We start from the raw sequence: 16190 nt of genomic DNA, 5'->3' as shown, positions 1-16190 counted from the left end.
TGTAAGGTCTAACAGATCCAGAGCCAGAATTTTAACCTAGGTTGACCCATGGAGTACTTGTTTTATGGGGTTCCATACTGACTGCTGACACCCCAGGCCATGAATCAGCAAGGAGTTAAGGCTGGGGAAAGTGAGAAAATCTTTCTGATCATATGCCAAATTTAAAAACTGTTTTGTAATTTCTCAGCATTGAAAGCACAGTCTCTGATCTTTATTAGAATGCATGATTAAGAAAGTTTCATTTCTAATTTTCATAGAATTATTTCATTATTAGTAATTCTGAGTTTGGCATACAAAGAGCAAGGTACATATTACTTTCCTCTGGAAATATTAAAAAAAAAAAAAAAACTAAAATACTAGATTTCAAAAGCCAACACACGGAAACAGCCTAAATGTCCATCAACAGATGACTGGATAAAGAAGATGTGGTATATTTATACAATGGAATACTATTCAACCATAAAAAACAACAACATAACGCCATTTGCAGCAACATGGATGTCCCTGGAGAATGTCATTCTAAGTGAAGTAAGCCAGAGAGAAAAATACCATATGAGATCGCTCATGTATGGAATCTAAAAAAAAATGAACATAAATACAAAACAGAAACAGACTCACAGACATAGAATACAAACTTGTGGTTGCCAAGAGGGTGAGGGGTGGGAAGGGACAGACTAGGAGTTCAAAATTTGTAGGTACTGACCGGCATATGCAGAATAGATAAACAAGATTATACTGTATAGCACAGGGAAATATACACACAATCTTGTGGTAGGTCACAGTGAAAAAAAAAATGTGACAATGAATATATGTATGTTCTTGTATAACTGAAAAATTGTGCTTTACACTGGAATTTGACACAACATTGTAAAATGACTATAACTCAATAAAAAATGTTAAAAAATAATAATAATAATAAAATAAAATACCAAATTTCAAACTCAGTGTAACACGGTAATTGAAACAAAACGTCTCTAAATTCAATATAAGCAGTTCCCTATTTTCATATATAATGCATTCCCAAAAACATCTGATAAAACTGAGGATGTGAAACACCAAACTTACATACTACTTGAGGGGTGAATAGTCTCAGAGAACTAAAAATAACATGAAATATTCCATACCATTTTGATCCCACAGCTGAAAGACAAGTCTAATGAAAGAGACTAAAGATCTGACACTTCGGGCGCCTCTAACTTATGTCATCTTTGTAGTGTACTAAGTTTATGAGATCTATGTTTCTCACTGCTACCATTCAGAACTTTAATTTTTCCATTTAGCAGCCATTATCATTAAATAAGAACAAAATGTACTCAAATACTCCAGTTGCTGCACAAAAAATTACCGCAAGAACAGTAATATCTCCAAACATTAAGCCCTTGGCTAACAGACAATGCCACCATGCAATAGTTCCAGATGCTCATCTGTCACCTAATACACAGATGTCCAAAAGTAACATTTAAAAGGCATTTATACAAATCAATACATAATGTGCAAAAGTTCTGATCTGCACAAAAATCAAATATACAAATGTTGAGGACTAGCTATAATTAATCAAAACAGAACTAAAGAAGTTATCGCTATGGTTCTTTCTTCTTCAAATGACAGTAAATGCATTCCTCAGAGGCATAGACACATTCAGTTTCCCAAGGAAGTTACCACAGTAGGGACTCCCTGTAGTATCTGCACATACATGGCTCTCTGCTCCATTAGCAACCCCATCATGTTATTTGATGAAGAGGCTTCAGACCTGTGGGTGGATTTTGTACCATCTGAGGTAGGACAGAGCACAACCAAAGGGGAGAAGGGACAATCAGTAACAGGAATGCTGCCACTCTAATCTTCACCTTCCTCCTGCTGAAACTCTAACCAGGTGCTCCAATCCAAGGAAGGATTTCCGGTGATCCTTCACTCTTCGGAAAAACGTTTTTTATACAATCACATGTACTCAGTGGCTCCTTCTTCCATGTTCCCACGTCCACTTCTATGTCCCTTATTACACCTTTTATTAAGACAAAGATTGTATTCCACTCGTCCCTGCAGCTGTCCCAAGAACCTGCATGGGGCCTGGCATACAGCAGTTCCTCAAACTTCTAGAGCTAGTTAAGTCAGGGGATAAAAAATAAATATCCTGATGTCTCTTAAACTACATTTTACACAAATATAGAAAATTAGTTTCCAGAGTCTGAAAATAATACTTGACAGACACATTATTAACTGACTAAATAAATCCAAGTCTCCCGATTCTTCACTGTTCAATATTGTTCCCTAAGAAACAAGTACAGCTGTCCTTACAGTATCTTCCAAAGGCTATGAGAGATCATGAAAAAGTCAATCTCTTTACATAAATATTATACAACTATAAAAGCAGTCATTCTGTTCAAACATATCAGTGAATATTTTTACACACACGTAACTAAACATCTCCTTCAGTCAGCTTCTTGCTTTTCAAATCTCTTTCTTTAAAGTTGTTAATTTTATGATGACAGAGATTCTTTAAGCAATTCCTAGTTACATGAACTAATGAACATTTTTGAACATGGGGACAAGTGAGTGTAGTAAACAGCTCCAAATCCTGAGCTGTAGCAAATGGGCAAAGGCACCCCTCACATGAACTCTGTGATCTAAGAACAGAGGCGCCAGCTGAGGTGAAAACGCTGACTCCACGACAGTGGGGCCCTAGGCACAGGACAACCTACAGCAACCGATCAGTGGGTCACTGCGCAGGTTAAATGATGCTTGTAGCTTTGTTTTGTTTCTAATCTACGGAAAATAAAACAAACACTTACCTTAGCTCCAGGAAGTACTTCATTCTGTTTCAATGTAAGACTCAACTCCAACCTACCAATTAGCCCTCCAATCTGCACTGGGTCAGAGGGTGCTACCTCTGGCAAATTTCTAGTTAGTTGTGGGTGTGGCTCATAAACAATTTTGGGATTCCAGCTAGGTGACAGCTTTGGCTCAGTTTCCTACAATAACACAATAAGAAAGAAAGAAATTCTTTAAAATACCTTAGTATAAATAAAATGAAATGCAAAATACAATTGTCAAATTAAGAAGAATAAAGTAGATGAATTGAAAACTGTACTTCATGTCAGTGGATAAACCAGCATCTTACAGCTAGCACGAAACACAGCACCGTTCCTTGATAATAAAGGCAAATTATGGAAAAGGAAAAAAAGCACAGTAATGGTTCAAATTATATAATAAGAAAATTTAATAGATGTTCTATAATTAAGAAAATCTGATTTGTAAGATAAAGTAAAAGATAAATCATGGAGTGACTAATTTTTTATAAAAGGACTCTCTACTCTTAGAAGGGATTAACAGAGTTCCTTAATTATATAGCTTCTTTAAGATATGACTTGTAAGATAAATTTTCAGCGATACATTCATTACATAAGGTAAACGTGAACACTGCTTGATTTCCTGTTTTTACTGTAAAAATGACATTGGATGTTAATATACCATTTTCCTCCAAGACATAGTATCCAATGTCTCTCTATTAAATTAATACACAGCAATGGTAGAAATGACATTAATTATAAATGTATTTTTAAATCTCTGAAATATGTACCCACACTACTGAATATCTGTGTTAACTCCCAGATCAGGCAGAAACCCATCAGTACACACTATCTATCCTAGGAAAATTTAGCAGCCCTCATGTAAACCTTTCAAAAGTCCATGATTTCGTTTTCCATCTTCTTTTCCTTACCACTGGTGCAGCTGAACACACTGGGGAAGATTTTGCTGATGCAGAAAACTCATCCCAGAAGAGAGACACTCCAGAGAGCCGCAGCAGCTTGTGCGCAAACGCTGTGGGCTGGTGCACGCTGATTCCTGAGGGCTCATCGGCAGCTTCGTCGCAGTACACTGTTCTAGAAGTTAAAAACCAAAAGAGCATTTGCATAAAACTCCTAGGAAAACCTACTTGCAATTTTAAGAAATGCACAAAGCTGTTTAAGTTTAAAGAGTTGTTCAAGTGTCGGCTCTCCTCAGAATACACCTACAAGGCGGGTCAGCATTACCATGCTTTACTCCAGTAAATATTTTCATGAAGAGACATCAACCCCAAGAAGGTAACTTTCTGAGGCTCCTAAATTTGGGGGGAAAAAATAACTTCCTAAAGTTCATTTCAAGGATAACAATTCCTGTGCTCCCTCACAAACATCTCTTAGTAACAGTGAGATGGCATTTGGTTCCAAGTCACAAGTCTGACGTGACATTTCTTGAATCCTGTAACTACTCCATGAGTTCTTATGACTCATCTTCAACTTAAATAAAACAATGTTGTCCTAAATGCATTAGATTTTAGACAGTTTTTAAATACACCATTTAAGGTAATGCAACCTAATTTCAAGGTTCTGTTAACAGTAACTGTTTCACTAATAGGTATGTTTTGTGAAGGAGAAATCAGAACATATCTACTTAAAAAATGCAGTAAAGGCCCCCACAGATCCACATATCAAGCGTCTTCCATGCTTCATTCTGCTTCTCTCTGCTAGCAGGTCAGGTGAAGAGTTACCAGCTCAAAACAACACTCAGCAGTGTGCATGCGAATCAGTCCCTGTTCTGGAGCTGTCTATAGGCGCTTCAGGTGGGCATACACAAAAAACTAAAAGTGATATGTTTGTATCTTTTTTAAGTAAATCACTATTTATACAATTGACCTTAAATATATCCTCACAGAATCCTCAAATAAAACAGCAGTCTTAGCCTAAAGCAATACTTACATAGAAGAAAGCAAAGCAAAAAAAGCCTTCTACATTAATGACATAGACCTAAATAGAACACTGGTCATATGAAAAATCAAACTCTCCAACAGGAGTGCCTTAAATTTAGTACCACTCAAATATTCATTATTTTGATTTGATATTAACTAAAATAATTACTTGCTTTGTGAATTCAAATATTCATCATATTATGTATAATTATACCCTGAAACTTTCAGTTTTCAATAATGGGATTGGAACATAACTTGAAGAATAGCACTTTACTCAGAAATAATTTAATATATTAATTTAATATAATCACCTCTCATCTCCAAAAGCATCCTGAAATCTAATGATTCAGATTTTATTACTTATAAAGGGAAGAATAGGGTCATTTGTTTTCAGATAGAATAAGTCTTACCTTTCTATTCGAATTTCAAGTGCAGTTCCAGTTTTGGAATTTTCTGGCACATGTTCAATTCTCAAAACAGTGTCTATAAAAGTGACTTTTACTCTTCTTAGTACTAGAGTAAACAAACAGGTAGCCATCAACATGAGACCATATGTATACTAACTACAAACTTCTAATGAAAGGGATAAATACAAAATTAATTTGATAAGAACTCACAAAAGTTGAATTTCTTTCCCTAAAAAAATACCTAAATCTTGAGTTTTGTAATAAATATTTTGCCTTGCTGAGCACTTACCCTATGTTACACCTCAACTTGGGGCAATGACTAACACTGTTGAATTCTAACCCCTGCATTATACAAGCATAATAAAATAATCAGAGGAGAAGCTAGGGTAAAAAAGAACATGAAATTAAGCTGAATACAATACTTAAAATATTGTATTTTACTCAATTGTAAAGTTCTGAAGTAAGAATAGTAATTCTTTAAAAAAAAATCACTCCAGTAAATTTTCCTGATACAAGGCTAACTAAATAAAGGTACTAAACTACTAAATAAAATCTAAAATTTTTCAAAATACTCAATAATGCCAAACCTGTTTCAATGGTTTCAGCAAACTTTTCAAGTCCTTCAAAAGGCTGGGTTCCTTCTCCTTGCTCATCTGTTAGTTTCTGGCTAAGACATTCCTTTGCCAATTGCATACTGCTGGTCATGAAACTTGACCAATACATAGGCTCAGAACCAGTTGCTGCAGAAAATATAGATTAATCCTAAACAATTTCTCACAGTTACAACAAACCCATTTCTTAAAATTACACATTTCAAACACATAAAATTCTTAATCCTCCAAGAGATATTAAGCATCATGGTGTTACCCATGGATACAATATTCTAGAAATTACTCTTGAGATTCAAACATCATCTTATAATAATATAAGAATAATAATTGAAAAGGAAAATGACAGATTTGTAAAGCAGACCACAGAAAAAAGTCCAGAGACATGTGCTCTCATTACATGATATACACCTGCCAAATATTAATTTACAAAGTCATTCAAGCATTTTATATACATGGTACTGTTCAAAATACTGTAGAACAGGGGTCAACAAACTTTCTGTAAAAGGTCAAATAGTAAATATTTTAGTCTTTGTAGGTCATATGGTCTCCATCACAACTACTTGACTCTCACTCTAGTACAAAAGCAGCCAGAGAGGATGGATGAATGAATGAATGAATGAAGACAGAAAGATGTTTCAATAAAAACTTATTTACAAAAGCAGGTGAGAGACCAGATTTGGCCTGCAGGCCATAGTTAGCTGACCTTGCTGAAGGGGATAGAAAAATAAAATCATTATTAATTCTGCCCTCAAAGAGACTACAAGATAGTGGAAGAAAGAGAGTACTATCACGAAGAATTAACAGGCAACTACTGAGTGTCACCAGAAAATATTACGACAGCTAAGAGAGGCTAGTACTTCCACCTGAAGGAACTCATTGGAAATCTGGCAGAGGCAGCAGCTGACCCAGGCTTCAGAAGCACAGTAGGTGTATGTAGATACAACAGAAGAGCATCCTTGGAGAAGGAATACATGACTAGTGAAAAATCCTTTCCAGATCTCCTATGAGAGAATTCCACCACACTTCCTTATGCTATTCAAAACAAACTGACAAGGATTACTAGAATTACTGCCTTCCAAAATTAAATTTAAAAGTCCTTCTAGTGAAATATTTTTAAAGTAAGGGGAAAATATTTTACTTTCTGTAGCAAAGTATTACTATATCTACTCAGCTTGGTTGAAAGATAAAATATTCTTGCTAATTAAATACCAGATTATAAAGAATTCTCATGCACAGATGACCAATTTTCAAAATACAGGTACTATAATTCTACTTCGGTGTTTCAGGCAGCACTTGGGATTGTAACTCTTCAAGACTATCTTTACAAACATCACTTGTCACTGAAAGAATTAAAGTTCATAATTTAAGATGATTTACTATCATGATTTTACTGGCCTATAAAACCCACAGACACACACACTCTGCAGTAGACAACACAGGACACAACATAGCACAGTGGTTAAGAACACGGGCTCCAGAAACAGACTGCCTAAATTCAGATCCCATCTTTTCCACTAAACTAGCTATGACCTTGGACAAGTTATTAAACCTATTTGTGATTCAACTTCCGGTTCGGCAATGGAGATAATAAAAAGTATCCATTTCAAATAGTTATTGTGAGATAATACTTGTAAATCACTCAGAACAGTATCTGGCAAAATGAAGCACTCTATACGTGTTTGTTAATCAGAAAACATCTTACGTGTAATTAAAACTACCACACACATATACTTGTCAACAATGACTTACTACTACTTTAAAGCTTTTCCCTCCCAAAGTTTTCTTTCAAAAATCTTCAGTCCTAAGATAGAGGTGAAAGAACAGTACAACAAACACCTGCATACCCTACTCCCAGATTCATCAAGATTACCACACACACTCCAACTTTCACTGAACTATTTGAAGGTAAACAGCAGACATCACAACACTCACTCCTAATTACTTCAGCATGTAACTCCTAAGAACAAGACCAGTCTCCCGCAAATGCTCAATTCCATTAACACACCCAAGCAACTTAGCACTGACACAATAATATCTTACACTCATTCAATACCCAGACTTCCCCAGCTGCCCCAATGATACCCTTCATGGGAAAAAAACAAAACTAAACTGAACAAAAAACATAATTATGAAGTAAAATTAATTATTCATGCTTCAGTCTCCTTTAATCTGAACAGTTCCTCTTCCTTCACTGTCTTTCATGACACTGACATTTTCTTAACACTACTAACCAGCTAGTTTATAGTTTCTCTTATTTTCGATTTGCCTGCTGTTTTCTTATGATTTGATTCAGATTAAGCACATTTAGCAGGAATAGTACAAAACTGATATCGCACTCTTCTCAGTCCACTACATCAGGACACACATGTTGTCAGTCTGACCCATTACCGATGAGGTTAAGTTTGATCACTCAGTTACGGTGCTGACTGTCAATTTCCTCCACTGTGAAAGAACAATTTTCTCTTTGCAAATAATATGTAAACAGTGGGAGTTATTCTGATACTGTCTAAATACCAAGCTCCTCAACAAGCCTTCACCCAATGGTACCAGCATTCATTGATGATCCTCACCTGGACTTTTACTATGGTCGCTGAAAACATAGTGATATATTACCATTTATGTTTATAAGTAATAGCAATAAAGAACTTTATGTTCTCCTTGCCCTCCTTACATAATATTTACATATTTGTATCCATATGGACTTAGGTTTTTTTTTTTATTTAGTGTGTTATAATCCATTATTGTCATTACCCTTTCTGATACTCAAGTTTTCCAGATTTGGCCAGCGGAAGCCCCTTCAAGCCCAACCCTGTATCCTTCTAATATTTCTCCATCAATCTTTGAGTACTTCCTTGTTTCTGGCACAATGTTTGAATCTTTAAGACCTAAGTCACTTTATAGATAATTGGTAACAAATAATTAAACCAATCATCTGTATACTAAAATTCCTATGGGTAAGTAAAGAGAGAAATAACTCTAAAGATAACAATCACACACACTCTACAAGGACCACATCCTAACAGTTTATCTACTAAAAATCTTACAAACACAATGCATCGTAATAAATTTAAAATACTGAATTTAATGCAATTAGGTTACTTTCCCAATCTCTAAAGAATTAAAATAGAAACCAACAAACAGAAAAACGTAACACACCTACCTAGGCGAGGTCTAGGTCGGAAGACCATTTCTAACCCTTTCACTTCCAGTGCACAGTTATCCTGTAGCAAGGAGCCCCATGGAACTGACAGAGAAATTGACTGTATGAATCCTTCAGTGACTTCTAAAGGCGCATCTGCTGACTCCAGGATCTCATTGAGACACTAAAGAGAAAAACCAAGTGCATTTTGATATTACAGCAACAAGAACTTAAAATTGTTAACTTATTCAAAAGTGCTAAATATGTTCATATGTGTGTCAGGCACTATGGATATAAAAAGTAGAGACCAAGATAAAGATGATTCCTGGTCCTTCCTAAGCATACAAAATAGCTTACCATGAAAGACACATGTAATTCAAGTGTGATGAGTTGCATGACCGAAACACACTGCACTACTTGAGTGTGTGAAAGAACCTAACCTGGAGATTCAAGGCAGGCCACCTGACGAAGTGCTATTTAAAGCTGAGGCCAGAAGGCTGAGGAGCTTACCAAGCACACTGGTCCAGGCAGACAGCAGCATGTGGAAGAACTCAAAGAAGGCAGAGGTCAGAGAGTGCAAGCACACGTATTTGAGATACAAGAGTATTTTGGGGGAAGGGTGTGGGAAGCTGCTTTAGGCTTTAGTGCGGCATCCCAGGGTAATGAGCCAGAGACAAGACTACACACATAAGGGTGACTGGGATCCAAAAAGCCTTGTAGGTAATGTTAGAGTCTGAAATTTATCTCAAGGGAAAAGTGAAGGCATTGAAAGATTTTAAGCAAAGATTGTCACGATGAGATTAGAACTTTTAGTTGGTCACTCCTGCTGCTGTGTAGAGCACGTACTGCTGGAAAGCAAACTCAAGCAGAGAGGCAGACTCAAGCAGAGAAATTAGAGAAATTGGTTTAGCAAGGATAGTGACAATGAGGAAAGGTAGAGACAGACGAATTTTTGTAAATATATTAGGAAGCAGATTTAATTGGCATCACGAAGAGTAAAGAAAAGAGGGAACGAAGAATGACTCCCAGGCTGCTGGCCTGAAGCACTGCTTAGACAGTGGGACCACTGACTGAGGACAGGGGAAGGGGAGGATGAGTTCAGTTCCAAAGAGCACATCTGAGCAGACATGGAGGTGGAGATGTATAGAAAGCAGCTGGATGGTCTGGTCCAGAGCTCAGGAAAGCCATCTGGGCTTGCAATACTGAAAGGCATTACAAACTCAGAGGGCTAAACGAAGCCGCAGGGGGAGGAGAGAGAGCCTTTGGGAACTGACGTAGAGTAAAATGACAAGCAGTCTAGGAGAGAATCCTGATAAACACCAACACTTAAGAAACATGTTAAGAAAGAGGAACCTACAAAGTAAACTATGAAAAGCAAACAGAGAAGTAGAAGGAAAATCAAGAGAGCCTCTTGTCCCAGAAAACTGCTGAAAGACAACATAAAGAGAGGCATGGTCAAGTGCAGCAAAAGCCAACAAGAAGTCAATTCTGGGGCAACCCACCACCATCTCTCTGGATTACAGCAGGTTCCAGCAGTCTCAATCCATTCTCCAGGTGGATGGCCTCCCACACCCACCTTCTGCACCTGGCTCAGACCTAGTTGGCCCTCATTTAAAACACCACTTCTTCCGGGAAGCTCACTTTCAGGGCAGGGTCGGTCTTCCTGTTAGTGAGTCTTCTGTCACCCTCTACTTTCCCAACGCTTATCACACTTAACAATTACTTGTTCAATTTACTAAGTCTTTGTTTCTAGATCATAGGCTCCTTGAAGACAATAATGGGTTTGTTGAATCCTATACTCCAAGTATAGTGCCCATAAGAAGTACACAATAAATATTTGCTTAATTTTTAAAAAGTCAAAGATTTTTAAATGTCCATTGAATTCAGCAACATTCAGGGTATGGGTGATCCCACTGAGAGCAGTTTCAGAGGAGTGTTTACAACAGAAGGAAGAGAGAATTAATGTAAGTATAGTTAGTAGAATATATGTTTTTGTGGCAGACAATATAGAGTGAGTTGAAATAACAAATATACATCAAACACTAGTCTGCATGTGGGGTACTTCCTATATGCTCTGTGGCGTAAGGGGAGTGTCGCAATTCCTTGTCTATAGGCCTCATGTTGAACACTGGCTCACATTTTTTCACTGGAGGTTACTACTTTAATTGGCTTTCCTCACACTGGTATTTGTGTGATCCTACAGACTTCCTAAAGAGCACATGGACATGGATGGTTTTAAGGTATACATATGCAGATCCTCAATCTCCAAATATATTCCTTCCTTAAACTGATCTTCCTGAGAAGAGTACCTAAAGAAGCAGCATCATGTTGGGTCTCCTTTCCCATACTCCCTCGTACAGGCTCCCTTCTCCCACTTAGCCAAAAAACGCACACCTTTTTCCCTCCCTGAGCCCTCCCTTATACGCTGCCTAGGATGTAAAAACCCCAGGCAGGGCCGGCAGTGAGCTGCCTCGTGTCTCCCCATCCTACACGTGCTTTGGGCATGACCATCAAATTCCAAGAACTAAGCGATGCCACTCCTGCAGAATCCCTACAATTCTCATCTACTTATTTATGGCATCAGTGTTTCTTAAGCTTAAAACTTTTAAAAATGTAGAAAGAAATTTATAAAGAATCTTATCAAATTATTGCAAGTATATTTATCTACTGATACATGAACAAATCAGGGAAGGGGGGAAACACATCCATAACATTGATAAATATATTTCCAATAAAAGTTTTTATGTTTACTTATTCAAATGTATAATATATTTATATTGTCTTTGAGCAACTGCACTCTAGTAACTGTAATAACCACACAATCCAGAGGAAAAATTTAACACTGAAAGCCTAATGACTATATTGAGATACTGATAAGCTCAATATGGTAAGCCCAGAGCAAACACTAAGAAAACCACTAAAAAATTCAAAAAAAAAAGAAAAAATAGTGAAGAAATTATGGGAATTAAGATGTTACACCAGAAAATACACTTACTGCAAAAGAAAGCTTAATGGTAACAAAATTTTTAATATCAATTTTGTTACATGTTTTTATTGCAGAGAAACGACAGCATGAGCAATAAAAGACATAAGCATAAAATATGTAAATTACAGGAAAATTCTGCAGAGGAAGTAGGGTGGACAAAGGAGTTCAATGGGAAAAGACACAATGTTAAATTTCCAAATATTAATGAAGACTTTGTTCAAGCATTTTTTTAATATGTAATGGCATTTCGATTCCACTGGGTTAAAAAACTGTATTTTTATTGTATCAGTATTTACAACACAACAAAAATTATCCTCTACAACTATCTAAACTTGTAATGAAAAAAATTTTTAAGTCAATTTTTAAATGTACAAGAAATACGGTAATTTTTCAAAAATCTTTGAAAGAAAATTGAACATGTTTGAAGAATAGTCCTTTAAAACATACTACGTGTTTAGGTCCAAGTTCAGTCACTCACTATCTGGGTGGCTTTGGACAAGTTCTTAACTTCTGAATCTCAATTTCCTCATCCATAAAATAGGGATGTATCAATTTCATAAGGTTATTGGAAGAATAAATGAAATAACATGTAAAGCTACCAACATGGTTTCTGGTACCAAGTAAACAATTTATAAATGCTGACTATGGTTCTTTGTCTTCCACAGTGCCTACCCAGCACAGTGATGAGCACTACTGGGAACTCAAGGTGTACTTGGCAGGATGAATAAAAGCAAACATTAAGTGGGGGGAGGGTATAGCTCAGTGGTAGAGTGCATGCTTAGCATGCACAAGGTCCTGAGTTCAATCCCCAGTACCTCCATTAAAAAAAAAAATTAAGTTATATGTTTCTTTTTAATACATACCATAAGACTAACTAGGAAAAGAATGTATCTTTCTTTGTTAAAACCAAGGTATCAGAATCCAAAAAGAGATAAAATAGATTTAAAAGTTGTACTAATACTTAATACACACATGGTCACTGGCACTCTCACTCAGGCCATACAAGGAGAAGGAGAAGGCTGGTAGTTCCATGATGGGAAGGGTGAAGATTGGTACCCCTGCTTGGCCTGTGTTTCAGCACAATAACACTTACTGGAGCATATAGTCTACATAAGCAAAACAGACCTTTAAACAGTAGAATCTTTGTAAGAGACAGAAAATGACAACAATGTTCTGATTTCCTGGGGTTTTTTAATGGCCAAATATTTAGGAGTTGAATTTAAAAATAATAAGCAATTTTCTTCTTCACAAAGAGAAGAATTCTAAATACAGCTACCATTTATGTGATGACAGATGGCTACTGGTAGCATCTGTATATTCCAAAAAACAAAACACACAATCTGTCTTCTCAAAGATATCTCACTTTATTAATCAGTGAGAAAAGCAGCTGCTTTTCAAATACTTATACCATAGAGAGGACATTCTGATAAATACTTGGAAATGTTCCCACTGTTACACGGTTTTGTTGCTGAGACAATGTCTATTAAAAACACTTTCTAAAAAATCATTATCTACACAGGTTACAAAAGGTTTGAAAGCATGAAAAATTATCTCAATGAATCTAAAGTCTACTGAACAGTGTTTTTAAAAAGGGGTTTTAAAGTTAATTCTTTATATATATAAATGCAACACCTTCCAATTAATTAGCAAGAATAAATGATTGAGATCAAGGAAGACAGGAATGTCACAGGCGATTTCAACACAATCCTCTGCGTAATTGATGGCTGAGACATCAGGAATGTCGCCAATGATGTGATTCCTCCATTTGGATCTATGAATCTTTGTGAGGTATCTTTTTTCAGTCATAAAAGTCACTAAAAGCAAGTGTCAAAAGTAACTGAATATGGAATCAGAAGTTTAAATAGTTACATCTAAGTGTCACACCAAGATTTATCTTAGTCATCAACACAGCACACTATAATTAATAACAAAATCAGCAACAGTCAATGTTTACTGGATGATTCGACATTATCATTTTGGTTGGGCATATTCCTCATCTTCAAGGAGCAGAACAAAACATAACCTTCAGATTAAGTCCACCCCTAAGTTATTCTTCCAATGATCCTGAAGTCAAACTGTATAATTCAAATATTACCACCTCGGATTTCCCATGAGGATTAAATAAAAGCACACAAATGAGAGTGCCCAGGACAGTGCCTGAAATAAACAAATGCTCAATTACATTAACTGCTCTTTCCTTGGCTTGAAGCCATGTGACTAATGAAGAAATATTAAGCTCAGAGAATTAGGTGGGCTTGAATTCTCACTATATCCCTTGCTAGCCTTGTGACTTGAGGCAAATTATTTAGTGCCATCTGTGAAATGGAAATAGTAATACCCACCTTATAGGATTAATGTGAAAAGTCATTAAAGAATAACGCATACAAAGTCATATGAACCAAAAAAAAGACTTGTTAATTAATAAGTGCCCAACCCTCCTCCTTCAAGACAGCCTATTCATAATTTTACCGAAAGGATAAACTTACGGGCCAATGAATTTTAAAATACCCATCAGAATCTGGTAAGAATTATAGCAATGCAGTACCCTGACATAGTGCCTGGCATGGAGTGAACCCTCCATTAATGTTTACTGAACTCAGGTGAATTACTATGTCCAATGTCAATTGACTAACTGTGGCAAAATGGGTGACCATGGGGTGGGACTGGGTCTTTCTGCTACTCAAACCAGGGCTCTTCCAATATTCTGTGTATTCTCCCTGGTTTAAGTCATCTGCTTGCTGATAAAATTACATGCTTATGTATACGGAGTTCGGGGAAGTGGGAAAGCCACTCCATTCTTGTCAAACTCAAGACTGAATACACGTGAAGTAAAATACTATGCACTGAACACAGAAATGCAGGTACAGATCTATGTGGTTGAGTTAAACTGCACACCAAGCACCTGTTAAAATGAGTCAATTCACCACCTCTGGATGACAAGTGGAAAACAGGTTTTTAAACGTTTGAAAACTGCAGCTTCAGCGCTTATTGCAACACCTGTTTTTTACGACTTGTCACATGAAGGAAAGAGGCATAACCAAAAGGCACAATTAGGGCCACACATGCATTCACCGGCTGGCCCTAAAAACGTATCAAGCAAAAGCTGGCAAACCGGCAGACGTGGCCTTCACCTAACCTTCCAGATTGCAAACGCTGTACGGAGGCCGCAGTGTGTAAGTAACCAACCTAAAATAAATAAAGGAATAACTAGGCATTCTGACATCCCCAAAGTTCCTCCTCATTCTTAATCTTTCCGGAGTGTCATCCCATGAAATACGGTTTGTTTACAGAGAACCCGGTGACCCCTCCTATCCTCAAGGGGGCAACACTGATCATCTTCTTCCATCGACCCCTTTCAGCCAGCTTCACAGACCCCCAAATCACTGACTCAGCTGATTCCCACAGTGTAGATTCCATCACCTCAGTTAAGTTTCTGGAACACGTGGGTTTGGGAGCGCAAACTTGCTGGAAACAGATTAAACAACACTTCAACACATTTCTCTGAGCCCTGCCACACTTGGATCCAAACAATTCCCAGAGAAGGACTGAATCCACGTCACCTGGGGTAACATTCGTTCAAATCGCTCTAAAGAAGGGAGTGAGTCCCGCCCCGCTGGCCGCTGGCAGCTCTTACCCATTTGTCCAGGGGTACCTGGGCGAGGGACCCGGTGCCCTGGTACAGGTCCAGGCTGAGCTGCTCCAGGCTCAGCTTCTCTTGCAGAAAGTGACCGAGGTACCTCTGCAGGAGGTACCGACAGGCCCTCTTCTTGATGGACTCTGAAAACGGCCAAGGCATGATGAGGGCTGGCAGCTGCGCCGGCGGGGGCTGCGAGCGGCTCCGGCCTGGGCGCCCAAGCTCGAGCTCCAGGCCGCGGCGGCGGCAGCGGCGCCTCGGGTCCCGGCGGACGAGCCCAGGCCGCGGTAGGGCCTAAGCCCGGAGAGGCCCCTTCATGCTCGGTCGGCGCCCGCCATCCCTCACGGCGACCCCATCACCTGCGCCGCGCCGCGCCGCGCCGCGCCGGTCGCGCTAGGCCTAGCGAGTACAAGGCGCGGAGTCCCTGTCGCCCCAAGCCCGGGGCTTCCGAGGGGGTCCTAGCCGACACAGAGAGAGGGTGGAAGAGACCGCGCCGGGAGGCAGCAGAGCCTGAGGCCGGGACTGAAGCGGACACTGCCACCGCAGTCGCACGACGAATTTGTTGTCATCCGCGGGGCGCGCTCCCGACTCTGGGACGCTCCCGCGCGTTCGCGAGACCTGTACTCCCAGCCCGCGACCGGGCGCAGGCGGAAGTGACGCCACACTGGGGTCCCGGAGGCGGGGAAA

The 16190-nt window shown here is 38.4% G+C and overlaps 1 protein-coding gene across 3 annotated transcripts in view; it reads right to left on the bottom strand.

Moving 5' to 3' along the window:
• Positions 1–16147, bottom strand: part of ATG2B (autophagy related 2B) — a 63770-nt gene extending 47623 nt beyond the window's left edge. For all 3 annotated transcript variants that reach the window (XR_012507400.1, XR_012507401.1, XM_010968757.3), the window contains exons 1-6: positions 15504–16147; positions 8905–9067; positions 5721–5873; positions 5137–5239; positions 3719–3881; positions 2790–2969 (exon numbers count right to left, since the gene is read on the bottom strand). Coding sequence is in view for 1 of the 3 variants with exons in the window: in XM_010968757.3 (XP_010967059.2) it covers positions 2790–2969; positions 3719–3881; positions 5137–5239; positions 5721–5873; positions 8905–9067; positions 15504–15665 (924 nt within the window). In the remaining 2 variants the exon portion in view is untranslated. The remainder of the gene's footprint in view (positions 1–2789; positions 2970–3718; positions 3882–5136; positions 5240–5720; positions 5874–8904; positions 9068–15503) is intronic.
• Positions 16148–16190: the final 43 nt, after the last annotated feature.

Source organism: Camelus bactrianus, chromosome 6, assembly GCF_048773025.1.
Source record: "Camelus bactrianus isolate YW-2024 breed Bactrian camel chromosome 6, ASM4877302v1, whole genome shotgun sequence".
NCBI classification, from domain to species: domain Eukaryota; kingdom Metazoa; phylum Chordata; class Mammalia; order Artiodactyla; family Camelidae; genus Camelus; species Camelus bactrianus.
The sequence above is the reverse complement of the archived record's forward strand: the minus strand, read 5'-3'. Positions and strand labels throughout refer to the sequence as shown.